We start from the raw sequence: 21,587 nt of genomic DNA, 5'->3' as shown, positions 1-21,587 counted from the left end.
CCCCCTCCCCCACCCAGTGGCGGAACCCTGGAGGGGCTGGACGGGTGAAGGGTTGACTGAGAAGGAAGTCTGATCCTGGACCTCTAGGCCGGAGGGCAGGGACATTCCTCAACAGAGGTGAAGGGCTGGGGGGATTTGTGTGTGTGTGTGTGTGTGTGTGTGTGTGTGTGTGTCTGTGTTCAGCAAACACCCACCCCTGCCGGTGGCTGCAGTAGGAGAGGTGTGACTGAAGCAGGGCCAGGTGGTAAAAGGTCTTCACTGACAGGCTAAGGAGTTTGGAGTAATTTAGGGTCCTGGGGTACTGGGTACAGGGTACTGGGGAGCCACAGAAGGGCTGTGAGCAAGGCAGGACAGCATCAGATTGAAGTATCAGAAAGCTACTGTGTGAATAAGAGTGGAGGGGACGAAACTGGAGACCCTGAGCCTGGAGCGGGGCCCAGGTGAGAGAGGGTGGGGTGTCGGGGAGGAGGCTGGTGTATGAGACAGGAGGCCAAGCTGTGGGACTGACGGGTTGGGGGAGGGGGGGAAGAGGGAACCATCCAGAACAAGGCCCAGGGCTCAGGGATGGTCCCTCAGACAGGGACACGGTCCCTCAGATAAGGAGCACTTAAAGGGAGAAGATGCTGATGTCAGATTAGAAGCTTGGACACCGAAACATATAGACATGTCTTGAGTGCTTTACAAGCCTTAGCCGATCCTAATGACATACGTTTCAATAGCTCTATTTTATGAAAGAGAAAATCAAGACACAAAGAAGTTGAACAAATGCCTACGGTCACCCAGCTGGGTGCCAGATACAGGCTTACCGCCCACCCCCACCTCCCCCCCACCCCCCAGCAGTCTGGTTCTAGAGCCAAGCTCCCAGTGCCTGGGAGACATCCACGGGTGGTGCACTGCATTCCCATGTGGACCACGGGGAGGGGTGACATGACCTGGGGAGGGTATGGGGGTGAATGAGGGCCTGGGAGGAGTCCTGAGGGCCCAAAGGGCATGAGGAGAGAGAGAGGGAGTGGGGAAGAGACAGGAGAGGGTGTTCAGGGAGGAGGAAGGGACACTGAGAAGTCCGGAAAAGGGGGACAGAGGAAGCCCTCAGCGTGGCCACAGAGAGGTCACTAAGAACCCTGACAGGACGGCCGTGGTGGGATGGAAACCCCAAATGCCGGGGCGCTAGGCAAAGGGTGCACACCGTGAGTGTAAATTCTTGCCGTGTCTGGCCATGTTTGGTGGGAATGAAGAGAAAGCACGACCAGGCAGGGACCTGAGGGAGGCCAGCTTTAAAGGGGAAGGGGCTAGGATACATCAAGGGTCTGTGACAACTGGAGGGCACAGCCAATGAGGGAGAGTCTGGAAGCCTCGGTGGGGAGCTTAGATCCTGAGTGGGGAAGGGTCCCCGGGAGCCGAGGCCCAGCCCTGATGGGAGCTGAGGACCCTGGGACCTAGTCCCAAGAGGCAGCCGGGTATCTGGGGTGGAGGCTCTGAACCCATGAGCCGGGAGAGGGGACAGGGAGGGGCCTCCCTGGGTGGGGCCCCGGGTGGCCGGGGCAGTCAAACCAGCCTGACAGGAAAGGATCGCCAGGATGTGGAAGCGCTCTTGTGGATGTGAAGGTGGCCAGCAGAGGGCAGATGGGTAGCAATCGTCGTGCTCTCTTAGGACGACCCCAGGGAGGTCTGGTGGGAGTGTTTCCCCCAGAACTGGCAGAGTTCCCAGCAGAGGGGTCTTGCTCAGAGGCCCTAGGGAATTCGGAATGGCTAGGGCAGGCCCCTTCCCAACCCACCCACCGCAAGGCTTCCCTGACTCTCTTCAGACCAGGGGTGGCCTGTGTCTCTCCCGAACACAGACTCTCCGCAGGGCAGGCTCAAGTCCCCTTTCTTCCTCCTTGGGGACCTCCTTTCCTGCACCCTCTCCACCCTCCCCTGTCCCCCGTCCCTCCCCAACCCACCCCCCTACACGCACAGAGGAAACAGAACACAAGCCTACCTCTGGATTATTTTATTCACATGGCTTGGCAAGATACAGGCAGTCCAGCCAGTGAGCCGGGCATGAGGCCTCCCCGGCCCTCTCCCGGTCAGTCACCCACCTCCCGGCCCTCTGAGGGTTAGTGCTAGTTATGTCACACACAAAACGAGGACGAGGCAGGGATGGGAAGATGGGAGGGAACTCTCCCTCAGCCCCCGGGGCTTCAGATGACAGCCTGAGCCCCCTCCATCCTGGCAGGGCCTGGAGCCCCTGTCTCCGAAAACCCTACGCTGGGCAGCCGGACCCGGAATCCACCCTCCTCCCGGTCCCCGCTCCCACTCCGGGTCTTGGGGCTTAGGGACACCCGGGGGAAGCGGAACTTGGGTGACTTCTCCCCGCCAGGGGACTTGGGGGCTGCGTCGCCCTCCTGTCCCCGAGAGGCCTTGGAAGGGGTGGCCAGGCCCACGCGGGGCAGGCGGACTCGGACTCTGCCTCGGCGCCCGGGGGCCCCTTCCCCGCCACCCTCCTCATCCTCCTCCTCGGGGCTGGGGGAGCCTTCCCCAGTGACTGCCTCGCTCTGGCTGAAGCCCACTCGGGGCAGCCTGAGTTTTGGGCTCTTGGTCTTTTCACCCTCTTCCACGCCCTCCTTGGCCCGAACCAGGCCGAACCGGGGCAGCCGCACCTTGAGCTTGTGTCCGGCATCCCCCTCGCCCTCTGCCACCTGGTACTCGGCGTGGCTGCCCACAGCAGGTGGCGAGAGCTCCACGTCGGGCAGCGAGAGGCGGAAGGTGCGCTCGGCCCCTGGGGGCTGGTCTCCAGGCCCCTCTTCCCCAGCTTCGGCCCTGGCCCCCAGTGTGGGCATCTTCAGCCTCAAGCCACCCTCGCCGGTGGCTGCCTCCCCAGCCTGCGCCTCCCGGCTCAGCCCCACGTCCAGCTCAAGCTGGGGCACCGTCACAGCAGGCATCTTGAAGACGCCCTCACCTACCAACAGCTCACCACCTGCCACCTGGGCTCCAGGCAGAGACAAGGTCACCTGAGGCACCTGGACCCTGTAGCCTGCTGTGCCCTCTGCTGAAGGGGCTGCACCCTTGACCTGCTGCCCGGGGATGGAACCCAGGCCGGCCTCCCCGAGGCCGGCCAGCTCCACCTGGGGCAGGGAGATACCCAGGGGCATCCTCAGCCCCCCTTCCTGGCCCTCGGCACCTGCCTGCCTGGTCGTGGACACTTGCAGGCCTGGTAGCCGAACTCCACTGACGGCCACTGCCCCCTCGGCGCCCCCGTCCTCCTGGGCCCCCAGGGTGACCAGCTCCACTTCGGGGATCTTAAGCTGGCCAGCCAGGGACTCTGGCTTTTCTCCGGGGCTGCCACGCCCGCCCTGGATCTCGGCTTCCTTCCCTCGAGCCAGCCCAAAGGAGGGCATCTTCAGCTTGGACGCCCTCACCTTCCTGTCCCAACCCCAGCCCTTGCCCTCCAACTCAGCACCCCCTGACACTGCTTCTCCCGCCTCAGTGTCCCGGCCTTTGACCCCAAACTTGGGCAGGGCAAACCTGGGCCCCTTGAGCTTGACGTCAGCCCCGGCCACCTCCACCTTGCCCGTGGGCAGATGGGCATCCAGGCTGAGCTGCGGGATGGACAGATCGAGGGCGGGCAGGAGGCCTGCCTCCCCTGCCTCTTTGGCCTCGGCCTCAGTCCCCGCTCGGGCCTTGGGGAGTGAGATGGCAAACTTGGACACCTTCAGCTTGGTGGCTCGCCCAGCCCCCTCAGCCTCCGCCTTGGCCACTTTGGGCCCCGAGAGTCCAAACTTGGGCAAAGAGAACTTGGAGGAGGGCTTGGCTTTCATCTCCATCGCCTCTAGCCGCCCTTCCTCCACCTCCACCGTGGGCAGCTGAGGAGTGACGATTTCAACGGAGGGCATCCGGAAGGCCACTTCCCCGACCCCTGCCGCTGCCCCGGGGCTCTCTGCCCGTTCCACCTTGCCCGCTTCGGCTGCTGGGACCTGCCCCTCCAGGCTGAGGGCCCTCGGCAGGTCTAGCTCCACCGAGGGCAGTGAGAGAGAGGGGACAACCACCTGAGCCTCGGCGCCCACCTCTGGCTGCAGACAGGGGAGCGTTATCAGCTTCCCTGGGGCCTCAGCCCTGGCCTCGCCTGGCTTGCCTCGTGGTGGGGACTCTGCCCTCCCCAGCTTGGGCATGGTCATCTTGGGCATTTTGAAGCCAAATTCCACTGCCTCTGCCTGCTCGGCTTTCAGCCGCACTTCCGGAGCCTTGGGCAGCTTCACCTCGGGTGCCTTTGGAAGATGCACATCTGGGACCTTCGGCACCTGCACTTCCGGCAGCCGCATCTCGGACACCTTTGGCAGCTGCACCTCTGGCAGGTGGACATCAGGCACGGCCATCTCCGGCACCTTGGGGAGTTTTATCTCGGGGAGTTTCACGTCAGGGACTTTCATCTCTGAGACCTTGGGCAGCTGCACCTCCGGTAGTCGCACCTCGGGCACGGCCATCTCGGGCACCTTCGGGAGTTTCATCTCTGAGACCTTGGGCAGCTGCACCTCTGGGAGTCGCACCTCGGGCACGGCCATCTCGGGCATCTTCGGGAGCTTCACCTCCGGGAGCTTCATCTCCGGGACTTTCGGGAGCTGTACTTCTGGGAGCTGCACCTCGGGCACCGCCATCTCGGGCACCTTCGGGAGCTTCATCTCGGGCACCTTCGGGAGCTTCATCTCGGGGACTTTCGGGAGCTGCACCTCCGGGAGTCGCACCTCCGGCACGGCCATCTCGGACACCTTCGGGAGCTTCATCTCGGGGAGCTTCATCTCGGGGACTTTCGGCAGCTGCACCTCTGGAAGCCGCACCTCGGGCACGGCCATCTCTGGCACCTTCGGGAGCTTTATCTCTGACACTTTGGGGAGCTCCACCTCGGGGAGCTGCACGGCTGGAAGGGCCGCCTCGGGCACCTTCGGGAGCTTGACGTCAGGAGCCTTGGGCAGCTTCACCTCCGGCCCCTTGGGCATCTTGACCTCAGGGGCCGAGACCCCAATGCCAAAGGAGGGCATCTTGATGGTGGGCAGCTTCAGCTTGCTCTCGACAGCAGCTTCAGCGGCAGCGGGCCGGGGCTCCAGGAGAGAAAGCCCAAAGGTGGGCATTCGAAGTCTGGGCCCCTTCACCCTGGCCTCGGGGCTGGCCTTGGCCACCTTGGCCTCAGCAACTTCCTTTGCTCGAGCCCCAAAGCGGGGGAAACTGAGGCGGGGCATCTTCAGGGCCACCTCAGGTGCCTCTCCTCGGGCCTCCACCTCCGCACCCGGCAAGGCCAGGTCCACCCCTACGGCGGGCGCTGCCACGTCCAGGGTGGGCACTGTCACCACCACAGCCCCTTCCCGGGTCTCCAGGCAGGGCAGCGTGGGCAGAGCGGGGAGCGAGGGCAAGGCGGGCAGCTCCACCTGGGGGACCTGGATCCCTAGGGCCGCGGGCTCCACAGCAGGTGGGGCTGGGGCGCCTAGTCCAAGGCTTGGCAGGTGGAGGGCCACCTCTGCCAGCCCCTTGGGGGCTGAGACCTGGGGGACACCCACCTCGGTGCCTGGCAGCCGGGGCCCAACCAGCTCCACCTGGGGGGCTGTGAAACGGGCTCCTGCTGCCATCTCAGCCTCCACTTTGGCTTTCCTTGGGGGAGGAGCGGCGGCGGCCAGCCGGGCTGCCTGGGCCTCTTCCGCCACTTCCCGGACGCGCAGCCGAGGCAGCTGGAGGCGCCGGCGGGTGGGGGCGGCTGGGACAGGACCCTTGACAGCCTCAGCTTTGAGGCCCCGACGTAGACGGGAGAACTTGGGAAAGGAGAATTCGACGTCAACAGGGGCCAGGTCTGCAGGGGCCCCCAGGGCCCCGGGTACCACCATCTTCTTCTTCTTCACAGGGGACAGACTCTGGATGTTCTGGGGAGAGAGGAGAGATGCGGGAGGCGGTGGGACAGTGGGAGGCTCGGGGTAGACGGGGGGATCCCCATCTGGTATTACACCAGGCTGGGGATGTGTCGGACGAAGCATCTCGTCCCCAAATCACCATCCCCACTTCCTTCCTGTCATTTCACCATTACTAGCCCCCTAAGGCAAAGACTTTCATTTAGCATCTGACAATGAGTCCACAGGAGTGTGGGAATTGGGACCCAAGACTTCTAGGTCCTCATCCAGGATTCTCCCCAATACCTTCATTCTAGAAATGGGGAAACTGAGGCCCAGAAAGGGAAAGAAACTTGTCCACGGTCACTCAGCAGTAAGAGAGCAGCACTCAGGTTTGAACCTGGCCTCCCTGGTTTGGAGTCCCTTCGGTTCAGGACCCCCAGCATGCCTAGAGCTGCCTCCTCTCCAAAGTGGGTGAAGGTCTGAGATGGGCGGGTCTCCCTCCCCAGGGAGGAGTTTAGGAGTGGGGAACAGGAGGCAGAAGGTGGGATTAGAGTTGGGTTAGTGACAAGACAGAGGGCAAGGCTGGCCCAGGGTGTGGAAGAGTGGGGCTCACGGCGCAGAGACTGGATCGCTGGGGCAGTCCAGAGCCGGGACCGGGCTAAGCACGCGTACCAGCTTGGCCACCTTGGCCCGGGGGCCCTTGATCTCGTAGCCAGCCACGGTCCCAGGCCGCAGCGCCAGGTCCCCGGTGGGCACAGTGCGCTTCAGGCAGAAGGAGACCTTGTAAGGCTCGGCACATTGCAGCAGGCGTAGTGCGTCCTCGTACTTGAAGTTCTCGAAGAACACTCTGGCGCTGAGCAGCTGGTCCCCTGCAGGTGAGGCGGGAGATGGGCAGGGCGTGGGCTGGGCATCCGCTTGGCTCCATCCAGGCCTGGTCCCACCCACTTCCCTGGAGCTAGCGAGGCCCAGCCCCAAACCTTGGCCCCGCCTATCCTGCCCACCCCCAGCCCAGAATTGAGAAGCTAAGTTCCTCCCAGTTTAAGGTGCAGACACTCAAGCGTGAAGCCCCGCCCCATGGCCTTAGCTCCGCCTCCCCCAGCAAATCCACACCCATTCAAACCACGCCCATTGCTTTCCACTTCCCTCTCCCATTCTCACCTTTTAGACACTAGACTTTGTTCCCTTTACTGAGAGAACAGAATCAGAAAATAACTTCTAGAAACTCCCACCCCCTTACTCACCCCCCCCCCACCTGCCCTTGTGGTAATTTACTCCACCTGTCCTCACTTCTCCCCCAGGTCAATCTTTCCACCACATTTTCAGGGACATCCTCGAGCAATTCTCCCCTCTCTCCCCACATCATCATTTTGTCCCTCTCTTGTATGTTATTCTCATCAGCATACCATTACTTTTCCCATAAGAAAAGTTGTCTTGACCTCACTCCTGGAGCTCCTGCTCCACATATCTGTTCGCCTTAATGGCAAATGCATTGAGTTATCCAGCTGCATTGTTTCCACATCTCCAGTCACACTTCTGAAACCCCCTTCCAGAACCTTGAGCTGCTCCTCTCAAGGTCCCATATCTCTGTGTAGCTAAGTCCAATGGGCAAGTCCCAGACTTCATCTGAGTGGACCTCACAACCTTCGACCCAACTTGACCCTCTCCCTTTCATCCACTTGTTTGGCTTGGCCTCCAGGGTGCCACATACCCTCTACGAGACAGGCCCCCCTGTGCCATACACCCTCTAGAACCTCCCTGGAAGTTCCTTCTCAGACTCCTGGGATGGCACCTTCCCATCTCCCGAATCTCTTAAAGACACACTGTCCCAGAGCTCAGGCTTGGGACCTCTTCTCATCTCTATCTACATGCTACACGTACCTCTTTAGGAAGCTCATCCAGATTCAGGAGTTTAAAGAACAGAAATGGGCTGACAATTCCCAAGTGTATGTCTCCAGCCCAGCACTCTCCCCTCCATCCAGGACTCATATACCCATTTACCCCTCCGCATCTTCACCTTGGTATCCAATAGATACCCCTCACTTTACGGATCCAAACTGCAAATGTGGTCTTACCCCAAGCAAGCTCCAGCCCCAGTGTTCCCCATCTGTGGAACTGCCAACTCCATCCTCAGGTCAAGAATCCCTGGACACATCTTTGACCCCTCTCTTTTCATCATACCCCATATCCAGCCCTGAAGGCTCCTCTCCTTCAAAATACATCCATAATGCAAACCTTTCTCTTCAACTCCATTATCACTGTTTTGGTCCTGAGCATCACCATCTTTTACCTGGATAATCAGAGTAGCCTCTTTATTTTATTTTATTTTATTTTATTTTATTTTATTTTATTTTAGTAAACCTCTGCACCCAATGTGGGGCTCAAACTCATGACCCTGAGATCAAGAGTCGCATGTTCTACCAACTGAGCCAGCAGGTGCCCCGGAATAGCTTCTTTGTTGGGCTCCCTGCTCCCCACCCTGCTGCCTTCAGCCTACTGCTACCACAGCATGCTATTCAACACAGCCAACTCATGTTCCTCCTCCACTCACAACCCTCCCAGATTAAAAGCCAAAATCCCCACCATGGTCTATGTAGCCCTCTAAAAACTGCCCTTTCCTTACTTCTCTGGCCTCCTTTCTTACTCTCCTCTTCTCTAACTCTATTACATCCACACTGGCTTCCTTGCTTTTCCTCCATCAAGTTAGGCACACCCCAACCTTGGGATGTTTGCACTGGCCATTCTCTCTGCATGGAATGCTCCTCCAGATGGCCACAGAGCTCACTCCCCGTCCTCCACCAGGCCTTTTCTCCCTCCCTGGCTCACCCTATTTAAAAAGACAACTGTCCTGCAGCACCTGGGTGGCACCTGGGTCAGTTGAGCATCCAACTCTTAATTTGGGTTCAGGTCATGATCCCAGGGTCTTGGGATCAAGCCCCGCGTCAGGGTCCGTGCTGAGTGCAGAGCCTGCTTAAGATTCTTTCTCTCTCTTTCTCTCTCTCTCTCTCGCTCTCTCTCCCTCCCTCTGCCCCTCTCCCCTGCTGGCTCTCTCACGTGCTCTCTCTCTCTCTAAAAGAGAAAAGAAAAAAAATAATAACTGTCCTCCTGGCACCCATAGCACATATTGCCTTCTAACTTACTATGTATTTTACAAACTTTGCTCAAATATGTCTCTCCCTACTAGAAGGTAATCTCCTTAAGTGCAGAGAGTTTTGTTCACTGCAGTAGCCCAAGCCCCTAGAATAATATCTGGAAATAGCAAGCACTTAGTAAATAGTTGTTGCATGAATATACCACATCAGCCTCATCCATGTCACCTAAAACATCCCTTACTTACTAAGCTCCCCTCCACACCCCTCCAAGTTGTTAACTCCACCTCTTTTCTCCAGTCCCAACAACAAAAATAATAACTAATGCTTACATTGTGCTATGTGCCACTTAGCGCTGTTTTCAAATACTGACTCATTTAATCCGAGTCATAGCCCTGTGAGGTGAGTACTAAAATCATTCCCACTTTCGAGATGAAAAAAACCAAGGCACAGAAATTCACAAGCTACTAAACTGCAGATCTGGGAGTCAAACCGACACTATGAACCTCCAGAGCCCGCTCCGAGCCACTGCAAGGCCTACACACAAAGCCCCGCCCCAAGCCCTTCTCCCCGCCTCCTGGCCGCCAGCCACGCCCCGGACCAAGGGCCCACTCCTAACCCCGCCCCCTCAGAGATGTCCCGCCCCATGCATCCGCCCCGCCCACCTTCCTGCAGGCTGAGGCTCCTGGCCGCGGGCGAATCCTCCCGAAGCTCGCGGACAAAGATTCCCTCCTTGCCGCCACCTGCTACGTTGATGCCGCTGACCCCGGTCTGCGCCTCCGTCTCCACGATGATCTCCACCAACTCCGCCCGCCTCAGCTCCTGCGGAGGACGGCGAGGCATCGCATGGGGCGCTATGACCGGACCTCACCCAGAGCCCTGCATCGCGCTTAAAAACGGCTCTTAGACGCGTCCTCGAGTTACAAGCCCCTAGGCGCGACTCAGGCCGGCCATGCGGCCCCACCCACTCCGGCATCTTCCCTTTAAGGAAGCGCGAGGGCCGCCTGATCTCTCGGAACCGCTGCAAGGCTCAACGGTTCCGTCCACTTTTTGGCCGGGAGGAGCCCTGTGGCCGCCGTCTAAAGGGGCGGGGTTAGGGGCGGGGTTATGGAGGAGGGGCGGCGTAGGTAGGCCCGAGGGAACCTGAGATGTAAAGAGGGGAGCCTGATAGGGCGGGGCTGTGCCCTCGGGGGGCGGGGCCAATTCGGGGCGGGTCTAGGGGTTTGGCGCCTAGTCAGACTGCATGCGCGGACAGTCACAGAGGAGGGGCCAAAAATCTGAGAGGGGTGTGGCTAGAGAGCCATACTTGGAAGTAAGGCGGCGACCCATAGTCTAAGGATGGGATTGAGGTATGGGAAGGGGGTTTAATAAGAGCAGAACAAGGGGTGGTGTGAGAAGGGGATTCTGGGGAAAGGGCTGGACGTCTTAAGTGGTTCAGGACGGAGGGGTGAGGATGGGACTGGGCTCTTGGAGGCTTGAATGTATGTGAGAGTGTTCCCTTTTGTGGACTCTGTGACCCCAAGACCTGCATAACGCCTTTGGGAGAGGGAATCAAGTGATGGGGGGGGGGGGGGGGTGCGTGGGTAATGAGTGGTGGACTAGCAGACGTGGCATTCCTGGTATTCACTGTAAATGGTGCTGCCCTGGCCCCGGCCCAGCGACGCACTCCGGGATTCACTTCCCGGCTTAGAAAAGGCAGTGACTCTCACCTCAGTTCCACAACCATCTTAGAACTCAATCTGCTGTGTGTCTCTAAGCGAGAACTTTGCCCTCTCTGGGCCCATTTCCCTACTCCCTTCCGGGTGTACCGGAAGGAGTCTCTGTGAGCTGAGGCCTGAAGCCACAGGGATCTGAGAGGATCCTCTAATGGGCAGGGCATCAAGGCTGGTATAGTCTGGGGTTGAGCATAGGGCTTGGAGAGGGGAAAGCAAGTCTGGGCCCAGCAGTGGTCCCGGGACTAGACAGCTGGGAGGAACATGTTGTAACGGCAGCAGGGAATGGCATGCCCATCACCACCACCCTGAGGGCCTGGGCTAAGCATTCTATGCCCAGCATCTCATTTCAGCCTCCCACAGCTTGGACAGACTCAAAGGAGGACACCAAGTAAAGAGAAGCAAAGTGATTCGCCTAATGCCGCACGGCAAGTTAAGCTGCTGGGCCTGAACCCCAGGTCTGTGACCTCAGAGCCCATAGGCTGGCCTGGAGGCAGTGGCCCTGCCCTTAACTCCCTGCCGGCCACCCCTCAGCTTCAGCTTGGCTCCTGTAAAAGCGGACCCGCTCTGTGCCTAGCATCCCCTGGAAGCAGTTGGTACCAGTCCTCTATCTCCTTAACAGTGACCACAGCTAACATTCAGGTAGGCTTCCTGGATGCCAGGCCCTGTGCACATGGCTCAAGAGTGAGTCCTCAACACCCTTAGAGGTGAGGACCATTGTCCCATTTCACCAATGGGGAAGCAGGGCTTGAATGGTCAGGTCACCTGTTTAGAGCTAAACTGGTAAGGTTGGGACTTAAGCCCATGGGCTCAAAGCTCATGCATTTAACAACCCCTCTACTATCCTGCCTACTTGTCTTTAGCCCGTTATTACTGTAACTCCATGATCTCCAGATGAATGAGCTCCTCTGACTCTCAGTCTCTCCCAGGCACAGTGCTAAGTGCTTTACATATGTTAATTTTTTCCCCTCACAGCGACCTATAAAATAGGCACGTTGCTATTTCTATTTCACAGATGGGGAGACTGAGGCACAGAGAAATCAGGAAGTGTCCGTCTTCCAGCTGCCTTAGCCTGTGCAGCCCCGCCACCAGGCCCCATAAGTCCCCCTTGGAACTCACCTCAGCACTCCGGCTCCTGGCCTCCATGGCGCTGCTGGGAGTCACCTGGGCCCCAGGCTCCTGCTTCCTCTCTCCCTTCTGCTGCAGGACCAGCTTCAGTTCTGCATGGAGCAGCTGCCTCTGAGCCTGTGGGGGGCAGGGGTGGAGGCTTGAGGCCGGGAAGGGATGAGAGAAGGAGGCTGGGCATGGAGGGAGAGGTCAAGATTGGTATCAGAAGGGGAGCAGGGCCCCCCACCCCTGCCCTCTCACCGCTGCCTGAGCACAGGCACCCCCTCCTAACAGGAGCCCAGCCTGGGGTACTGCGCAGTCGTCTGCGGGGCTCGCGCCCTTCCTCTGGGGTCTTGCTGCCTGCCAGGAAGAGACCAGGGCATGAGGCTCCAAGCAGGCCAGGGAGGGACAGGGAGGGGCATGTGGCACCGGCCAATGCTCACCTCAGGATCACCTCCAGCTCCTTGGGCCTCCTGGGTCCGGGGCTCTAAGAAGAAGAAGGTGAGCATTACCATCAGCTGACCCCACCAATTGCTTCCTACGTGTCTGCCCCTTCCTGCGTGCTGTCAATATTCTATCCCCATAGCGCAGGCAGGGAGACTGAGGCTTAGAAGACCTTTTTACAGCAAACAGTAAAGCCAGAGCTGACTCCTAGGACTGTCCGACAGCAGAGCCACTCCACCAAACACCGGGGCTGAGCGAGGGAGCCACATTCAGTATAAACCCATCCTAACCACTCCCACGTACTCCCTGTGGGCAAATCACTTCATCTCTCTGTGCCTCAGCTTCCTCGTGTAGAAAATGGGGGAGAAGGAGAGCACCTACTTTGTCAAATACGCTAGCAAATATAAAATTCCAGGTACATGGAGGGGCTTCAGAAGCACTCACTATCATTGTTACTAAGAACTTCCCGTGGTCCCGATCTTGCGTCAGATGTCCCACAGGGGTCATGGCACATAAACCTCAGAACACTCTTGTGAGGTCAAGACAATCGTTGAGCCCATTAACGGAAAAGACACCTGAGGCTGGGAGAAGGGAAGCCATGCACGGATGGTCACAAATGGCTAAGCCAGGACTTGAACTTATCTGAGAGTTCCAGACTCTTATACGGATGATAATAACTAATGGGTGTTGGAGTGGTTACTCTTCATCAGCCCTGTGCTCCTCACTGCAGAAAACCCTAGCCTCTCAGAGAGGCCAAGGACCTTGCATAAGGTCACACAGCACAGTGAGAAGGAGGCAGAACTGGGATTCCCATGCAGACTCCCCAACAGACCTTTCTGGGGAGTGGATACTGTCTCTCTACCCCTCCTCATGCCAACGCTGGCCTTGTCCTCCCAGCCCCCACCTGGCATGCCAACCCGCCAACCCCCACTCTACAGGGAAAGGTCAGGCCTCACGCGGCACATTCCCTCAAACAATGGCCCATCTGCTGGGCCCAGTCACATTCCGCCCCTGCCCACCCACCCCCAGCCGCACAATGGCTCTTCATAGCCCACCACTGGCCAAGATAGAGGACACAGGGACCCCTCAATGCTCCAGCTGTACCCACTCCACTGGCAGGCACCCCACAGTAGCAGAGGGCTCCTCTCTGGTGCTCCTAGGAGTCCTGGTCTCCATGGCCTTCCCCAGGCTCCCCTCTGAGCCCTCAGCTCCCACATCTGTGGCATTTCCTCTGAACTGGACCCAGGGCTGGCACCCATAAGTCTCAAAATCACCCTGAATGCGGTGGCTGTTTTAGAGTTGGAAACTGAGGCTCAGCGTGGGGAAGTGACCTGTCTGGGGTCACACAGCCAAGACCCTGCCCTTGACCCCCAACTCTGTAACTGAACTCGTATTGATGGCTCTGAGCACTGGAGGAGCCCAAGCAGCAAAACAACTGGGGAGGGCATGGGGATTGAGGGTGCCCCGAAACGGGCATTTTTAGAAGGACCTCTTTGGTGCCAACTCTGGGCTGGGCAGGCACTTTACAGATGTGGCCTCAGTACCCCCATTTTACTTACGAGAAAATTAGGGTTAAGATATCACAGTGACAGGATATGACGGTAACAGACAACTCGGGTCTGCAAAACTGAGTCCCTGACACAACATAGCATCCTGAGCTGGAGGTGGGAGAGCCTGGTACGTGTAGGAGGTGGTAGAGATGGAGGGGAGGCTCTCCTGGACCGCAAGCTCCCGGTTTCAGGCCAGGGCAGCGAGGGTCACACCCAGAGGCTGGCACAGGAAGCTTAGCGGGGGCGGGAGCAAGAGAGAGTGCCCTCCTTCCTCATCCCTGCCTGGGACAGCCGCCCAACCCAGGTTATATTTAGCCTAACTGTGCCCTTCCTGAGCCACATACCCAGGTCCTGGCATGGGGTGGGGGTGGCTTCGGAAGGAAACCCGTCCACCCTGGGCACTCTCTGTTCCCAGCCCTACCCATCCCATTAGGCAGGGGAGGGGAGGGGGAGGTTCCTGGGGGTCCCTGACTGTGTTAGGGGAAGATCTAATGGGGTTCCCCCGGTGAATCAAGTCCAGGCAGGGCCTCCCAGGTGCCAAGAGCCATTCTTGAGTGGTTCCTTTGGCACTCCCCTGGCACATTCCTGAGCTTCCAGAATTCTCGGAGTCCCCATTTCTTGAGCACTTACTATGTGCAAAGATCCTTCCCTACCGTGGCTCATTAAATCCTCACAATACCTCCCGGAGGAAGGTGCCACTTAGATTCCCATTTACGATGCCGCCAATGCCCTTCAGAGCGGCTGGGGTGAGTGCCTGTCATTTGGGCCCTGGGCCCTTCAGCTGAGCTGGGCCTGCTGAGGAAACCCCTAGATTTGCCCCTCTGTACCCTCTTCTCCCCATGGCTGGTGCCAACCCCATTTAGGAGCTCTGCCTACCCAGAGCCTCAGCTTCCCTAACTGCCAGTGATCTGGTGCCCTCAGCAGTGGGAGTGAGGAATTGACCGGACTCATCCTGGCCCCTAGACCATCTGTGAGGCAGAGGGGGAGGCGTGCTGGCAGGGGCCTCCCAGCTCCCTCAGTTAGTCCCCGCTCTAACATTTCTCAGGTTTGAATACTTGGGCAAAGTATTTCACGTCCCAGGGCCTCAGTTTCCTCATCTGTGAGATGGAGCCACTAAGAGTGGCTTTGAGGAGTCACAAAATAACAGCAGGTGCTTAGGATATTCCTGGTATAGAGTAAGTGCTCAGGTAATATACACTAGTCTCTGACAGCAGTTGGAGGGTACGCTGTCCATCTCAAGTGTCTCGTATCCAGGTTTTGCTAACCAGTGGCCCCACTTTCTCTCTTAGCCAACAGGAACTCTGGGTGAGGGACAAAACCCAGCTCAGGCACCTGCCTCCTACCAACGGGATCAGTGCCGCCTCCCCAGCGCCCTATTCCGAGCACCAAAAAGCCTGCTCCACCCCAGGCATCCTGCCCAGCTCTTTGTAAGCAGCAATTCATCTACTCTCCATCAGCCCATTTCACAGATGGAAAAGCAGAGGTACAAAGGGTGCAGCATCTTGCCCAAGACTGCATAGCCAGAAAGAGGGGAACATTGAGATTCGAACCCAGGGTCTGGCTCCAAAGTCTGTGCCTTTAACTCCTACACCACACTGCCTCCTGAGCCCAGGTACCCTCCCAGTATCTGCCAGCACCTGCCAGCACCTCCCAGGACCCTGGGTCTCATTCCCTTGGCTTCTCAGCCTGGCCAAGGATCGGGTTAGACAGGCTGATCTCTTACCCCTAAGCCTCCAGACACCTCGAGAGCTCCCAGTCCGTCTGCTCAGCCTCAGCCCCAGGCTGGGGGGGAAAAGGAATGGGGAGGGGGAGGAGGGAGAGACCCCAGCCATTGGCTCCTGAGGCATGACATCACCAGGGAGTGGGTGGTGGGGAAACAAACATCCCTGCCCACCCCCCCAGCTACATCCACAGGCAAGGGGGTGGGGAGCCATAAGACGGCTCAGACAGGCTGCGCGCCCCGGACTGGGCTGAGACCTTCACCAGGAGCCTTGTTCCAGGGACTTGGACGTTGCTCCCGCCACTGGGAGGCTGATCACCCGACAGGCATTATTTCCTGGTTCCAGACCCGGGCATGGCCCCACTGGTTCCAGGGGCCCCTAAAATAAACTCCTTCTACTCCTTCTCCCGGTCAGTTTGGGTTCAGATCCCAGTCTAGTCACCTCCTGGCTGTGCCACGGCATCTTTCTGGGCCCCCTTTTCCTTGTCTCTAAAACAGGGGTGATAAAAAGCGCCCACCTCATGGGGTTGTTGTGAAGATGAGATGCGTTAAAAGAGGCTAAAAACTTGAAAAAGTGCCTGGCACAGAGTGAGTGCTCCTTATAAGAATTTTGCATTATTAGTCACACAAATTAGGGGGCCGGCTAGACTTGTTGGGGGAGGGGCTTTTGGCCTGGGCACAGGGGAGCCCCACTTCTCTGTTTAATGGAGTTTCTGTGCTGGGGGGACACCCATCATGTGCTAAAGAATGTGCTGGGCACCCAGAGCTCTGCTCCCAGAATCCAGGGTACACGGGGAACACATTAGGCCCAGAGACCCTGCAACTCTCTTCTGTCCCCTTCATAAAACAGACAAGGAGGCTCAGAGAGGGTAAGTGAAACCCAAAGTCAGCCATAGCAAGTTATTGGTAGCCCCAGGATTTGAACCCCGACCTGCCCAACTCCCAAACCAAGGCCCCCAGGCCTCACCCTGATCCCTCAGCCCCCGGCCCCAGCCTGCCCTGACTCACCAGACCCCGGGGGGCGGCACAGAGAGCACAAGTACCCCCACATGCCCCTTGCGCCCACCCGGCCGCTGGCTCCGATGCTCCGGGCTCTCTGAGCCCAGGCCTGGGGCCAGGGCTGGGATGAAACTGGGGATTACCCCCAAAATGCATGTCAGCAGCTTCTGTCCCATTGTCTGGCCAGGCACGGCCACCAGGCCTTCCCCTCAGTTGTCAACCTTGCCCCTCACACCAGCCCCCTGGCCCCTCTGTGGACCTGTACCCCTCCCCGCCACACCGAGAGTTTGGGGCCTACTTCCCTGAGGGCATGGGGACCCGGCACAAGTTGGCAGGATCCCAGAATTCTAGGGGCCTCCCCCCTTCTCTCCAAAATGCCCCCTGCCCACTCTCAGCCGCCAGGGAAGGCAGGAATGTGCTGAGCTCTGGGAAATGCCATCCAGGCCTGGCAGCCACCAAGGGTTGGGGTGTGGCCAGAACCCTGCCAGAACCCTTCTCCTGGGAAGGGAGGAAGGAATGGGGCTGCTGATGGTCCTGAGGAGCCCCTCACCCCAGTGCATTCTCTCTCTCTCTCTCTCTCTCTCTCTCATTGATTCATCCAACCATTCACCTGTTCATTTATTCATTCAACAAACATTCACAAGCCCTTGCCAGCAGCCTCTTTGCTGGGCATTGGAGATACCGACAGACTTACATTTACCGTGTACCATGGGGTGGGGGTGGGGGGCAGGCTCAGGAAAGGATTCCTGGAAGGCGTGACCTCTGAAGTCAAACTGGATGGTGGAGAAGCGGGGAGTCAGGTAAAAGTGTAGGAAGGGGCTTCCAGGGAGAGGGGACAAATGCAGGCAAAGTGTACCAGAGGGGAGAAAGGGAGCAGTCTTTATCCAGTGTCAGCAGTTAGTGAGTCCAGCCCTACGCTGGATGGTGCCGGGGACACAGTGTGACTGAGATAGGCCGGGCTTGCTTTCACAAAGTTCACAGTCCAACAGGGACACAGACCCAGCATGGCCCAGGATTGGGGTGAGAGAGTCACAGGGAAAAAGGTCAGGGCCTTGACGGGGGAGCCCAGGAAAGGTCCCAAGGGAGGTCAGGTAAGGCTTCCTGGAGGAGGGGACATGTGAGCTGAGACTTGGATGACCTACAGGAGCGAGGCAAGAGAAGAGGGAGGGGAAGTTTTATGGGCAGAGGGAACAGCCTGTGAGGAGGATCTGAATCCAGAGAGAGGTCAGCACATGTGAAATTTCTAGGAGCTGACAACTATGTCCTTCCTTGTTCATGGCTGTGTCCCCGGGCCAAACATGCCCCTTATATCTCCTCCTCATGTATACATTCATTCAGCAGCTGTTTACAGATACCTCTTCTGTATCCAACCCTGGGCTCGGTGGTGCTTAGGACACAGCAGTGACCCTGATTTTGCCCTCACAAGACTCCCAGTGTGTGTGGGGGGGAGGGGGCGGGGGGGTATGAGGGCAGACATTAAAGAAGTGATCAGTGAAATGAGTGTATACTTACATACTGAGCTAAGCACTATGAGGGACAGATCTAGGTCTATAAGAGGGGCCTGGCACTCTGGTACTACCAGAAAGGGCAGGGAGAGCTTCCTGGAGGAAGTGACATTTGAACTGGCACCTGAAGGATATGTAGGAGTGAGTTCCTGGAGGGGCACCTGGGGGGCTCAGTTGGTTGAGTGTCCGACTTCAGCTCAGGTCATGACCTTGCAGTTTGTGAGTTTGAGCCCCGTGTCAGGCTCTGTGCTGACAGCCCAGAGCCTGGACGGAGCCTGCTAAGGATTGATTCTGTGTCTCCCTCTCTCTCTGCCCCTCCCCCACTCTCTCTCTCTCTCTCTCTCTCTCTCTCTCAAAACTAAATAAAATTAAAAAAAAAAAGTTCACGGAAAGCTGCTGGGTAGGTGGTGGGTCAGTGAGAGTGGGTTCCAAGTAGAGGGACAGCCTGTGCAAGGGGCCCCTTGGAGAAATCGGGGAATGAAAAAGAGGCAGGGGAAGCTGAGGAAGCTTCCTTTTCTAGTTTGCCGTGTTTTGTCATGAACAGTGTGTCTGTGTGTCTTTGTACCTCTCTGTTCCTCTCTTTGTCTCTATCCTCATTCCTCGTCTCTGTCCCTCTCTCTGTCTCTCTCTGTGTCTCTCAATTTCCCTCACCCCAGGGGGTGTGGCCATGGGAAGTTGAGTTTAGGGGGTGGCACCAGTGTCCCGGTTCCGGCCAAGGCCACCTCAGTAAACACAGGATATCCTGTGCGGCTGGGGAAAGAGGTGGAAGCTTGTCCTCAGGGACCACCCTCTCCGATCCACTCTGAGCCAAGTGGTAGCTGGGTGCCCAGCAACACAGCCAATATCTCTCCCTCACTCACATCACCTCTGCCTGCTCCTGTCTCCCACCCTCCCTATTAAGCCCAGTCCCACGGGCCTCGAGACCCAGATGCCTTCTCCTGGGTGTCCCCCCACCAGCCCCTCTCACGCACTGTGTCCCTCTCTGGCCTCAGCGTCAACCCCAGACCTACTTGTCCCCCCAGTCACCATCCCAAGGCAGCCCCACTGTCCCCATGGGTCTCCTGGTTAGAGCCCTGGGCCTTGTGTGAGGCCCCTGCCCCATCGAGGCTCATCAATCCCGGAGCCTATCCTCTTGGTTTTCAAACCCCTCTCCCCTTCCTCCCAACCATCCTGCCACGGATGTGATGTCCCTTCCCAGCTTCCCCTCGGGGTTCCCGGCCTTTAGTCTCACCTCTGTACCACTGCGTCCACATGGCAGCCAGAGGGATTCCTTCACTTCGTGATTCCCTAGTACCTTAGCAGTAAAGTCCCTCACCCAGTGTCCCTTGCGCCCTGGCCCCCTGCAGACCCCTCCAGCCCCATCACTTACCTCACTGCTTCTCCCTCTTTCCAGCCAAACCCAGAGCTTCCAGATCCTAGAAAAAGTTTTAGGGTCCCTCAGGGGCTAGCCGTTGCTTATACTGTTCCCTCTGCCTACAACACCCCCCCACACACACACATCCACCTCGGGACAACAGCCCTTGGAGGTAGGCTGTTACTGTTCCAGTTTACAGATGAGCACAGAAACGTGAAGTCCCTTGCTTAGGGTCACAGAGCCACAGGATGGCAAAGCAGAGAGGTTCAAATGCAGGTGATCTGGCTTTTCAGCACAACCTCTGCTCAATGGCTTATTGCATCAATAATCATCGACTTAAGCATAATTAGATTTCTGGGGGCGCCTGGGTGGCTCAGTCGGTTGAGCGTCAGACTTCGGCTTGGGTCATGATCTCGTGGTTTGTGAGTTCAAGCCCGCGTCGGGCTCTGTGCTGACAGCTCAGAGCCTGGAGCCTGCTTCGGATTCTGTGTCTCCCTCTCTCTCTCTCTGCCCCTCCCCCGCTCATGCTCTGTCTCTCTCACTCTCAAAAATGAATAAATGTTAAAAAAAAAAAAAAAGCATAATTAGATTTCTGCACTGGGACCGCAGGTGCTCAGTAAATGTTCCTTAAGTGCGTGAATGGGACGGGGAGGTGGGGGAGATGAGCCTTGGTAGGGGCAGAGTTCAGATCTCAGAGGAGCAGAGGACAGACACAGTCAGATTTAGCGAGGCACGCAGTAGGCCATCATACATCTTTTCTGAATAAGAGAAGGAACAAAGGGAGGGGAGCGAAGGACAGCAAGGGCAACTGTCCCAGGTGTTGAGGAGAGAGGTGTGTGTGTGATGGGGGATCCTGAGAATGCCCCTGGAGGGGAGCTAGCCTGGCTGGGGAGTGTCCTGGCAGGAACACAGAGGCTCTGTGAAAAGGAGTAACGGCGCCAGGGCTGGTGGCTCAGCTCGGAATGGTGTGGGCCCTGGAATCTGCTGGCTGAGGTAGGGCGGCCTCTTGGGGTTGAGCCTGAGGGCGGTGGGGCACACTAGAGCCTGGGAGCCTGCGCAATCATCTGGGGGTCAGACGTGGGGAGAGTAGGGGGTGGGGGGGAATAGGTCCTCAGGCACGAGCTGCTCACAGACCCGAGGGCACCAGTGGGATGGGACTAGAGCTGATCCAGCCCATATGGTGCTTTTGTGCAAAAGGCATACTCCTTCCCCAAGGCGTTTGACCTCCATCTGCTGGGAAACTGTTGCAGTCAATATGTAAATGAATGGTGCCTGAAACACGCATAGTAGCCCCTTAAACATGGAGTCTATGCGCAGCCCACAACCTGTGCAACTGTATACAGAGGCTCTGGGGAGAGGGGGGGCATCGCTGGCCAAGTAGGCACAGGGACAGATGCGAGCATCGTTGACAGATGGGTAGGCTGTCTGCATCAGTATGCGTCACAGATTGTCCCCCAGTTTGGCACCCAGAGACAACGGAAACAGGCCCCCAGAGTGTTGTAAACAGAGGGCATTGCTGGCCCTACACTGGGAGATTACTTGACCACTGGACAGATCTCCAGGGAACTAAGGCAGTGGCATCTCAGACCCCCAGACTGAGCACCAGGGGGCATTGCAGAGCTCAACCCACACTCTCAAGGTCTGAATCCCATTGGAGTCACCCGGTGTAGGAGTCAGGCACCCGAAGACCCTCAGCCAGGGCACCAGCTCCCTTCGGGCCATTTCCACTCCCCCTCCCCGGGCCGCCCCATCCACTTCCAGAAATGGGCACGACTTCCTCTCCTCCTCCAGGAAGCTCCGCTCTGCCCGCCCCTTCCCGGCCCGAGGGGCCGCCGAAGCTGCCCGCCTCCCCCAGTTCCACCCCAGCTTCAGCCTCCCTAGAGCTTCCGGCCAGGGTGGAGGCTCTGGGGCCCGGCGATTTCGGTGTCCTCTTGCCGGCGTTACCCCACTGGAGGCCCAGCGGGCCTCGCAGGTCACCGTCCGGCCCCCGGCCCCCCGGCCGCCCGTGGGTTTCACCGTGCCCCTCCCCCCGCCCGCACCCGGGGCGCTGCCCTGCCCCCACAGCCGCCAGGAAGGACGCCTCCTGGGTCCCGTGCCAGGCCTCTGAGTGTGCGGCCCCTCCCAGCCGGGCCAGGAATGCGGCCGGACCGCGGGGGCGGCGCAGACACCCGGCGCGGCGCTCGGGCGGGCCCTATCACACGAGCAGTGGGGCAGGTGGCCTCAGCTCGCCAGGGCCTGGGTTTCTTCTAGAAGGAAAGCAG

General features: G+C 58.5%; 2 protein-coding genes across 7 annotated transcripts; one reads left to right on the top strand and one right to left on the bottom strand.

The window, feature by feature from the left end:
- Positions 1–26: 26 nt before the first annotated feature.
- LOC122208487 lies at positions 27–15,871 on the top strand. 6 transcript variants are annotated; one of them, XR_006197251.1, is made up of 5 exons: positions 27–117; positions 11,001–11,289; positions 11,663–12,255; positions 15,038–15,231; positions 15,749–15,871. XR_006197251.1 is itself a non-coding variant. In XM_042919603.1 (5 exons), exons 1-5 carry the CDS (start codon positions 10,274–10,276, stop codon positions 15,849–15,851), a joined length of 804 nt encoding a protein of 267 aa, XP_042775537.1. In that variant the 5' UTR covers positions 10,178–10,273; the 3' UTR covers positions 15,852–15,871. The 6 variants fall into 6 exon arrangements, 2 of the variants coding, with proteins under 2 accessions (XP_042775537.1, XP_042775539.1); XM_042919603.1 differs by lacking the exon at positions 27–117 and adding an exon at positions 10,178–10,284 and having other exon boundaries at positions 12,049–12,255; XM_042919605.1 differs by lacking the exons at positions 27–117; positions 15,749–15,871 and adding exons at positions 10,178–10,284; positions 15,651–15,729 and having other exon boundaries at positions 12,049–12,255.
- Positions 1,984–12,241, bottom strand: PRX (periaxin). The gene is made up of 6 exons (XM_042919606.1): positions 12,198–12,241; positions 12,016–12,114; positions 11,767–11,892; positions 9,601–9,757; positions 6,522–6,718; positions 1,984–5,882 (listed from the first exon to the last, which is right to left on the bottom strand). Exons 3-6 carry the CDS (start codon positions 11,791–11,793, stop codon positions 2,181–2,183), a joined length of 4,083 nt encoding a protein of 1,360 aa, XP_042775540.1. The 5' UTR covers positions 11,794–11,892; positions 12,016–12,114; positions 12,198–12,241; the 3' UTR covers positions 1,984–2,180.
- Positions 15,872–21,587: the final 5,716 nt, after the last annotated feature.

This window comes from Panthera leo, chromosome E2 (genome assembly GCF_018350215.1).
Source record: "Panthera leo isolate Ple1 chromosome E2, P.leo_Ple1_pat1.1, whole genome shotgun sequence".
Classification (NCBI taxonomy): Eukaryota; Metazoa; Chordata; class Mammalia; order Carnivora; family Felidae; genus Panthera; species Panthera leo.
This window is presented reverse-complemented; position numbering and strand designations above follow the sequence as displayed.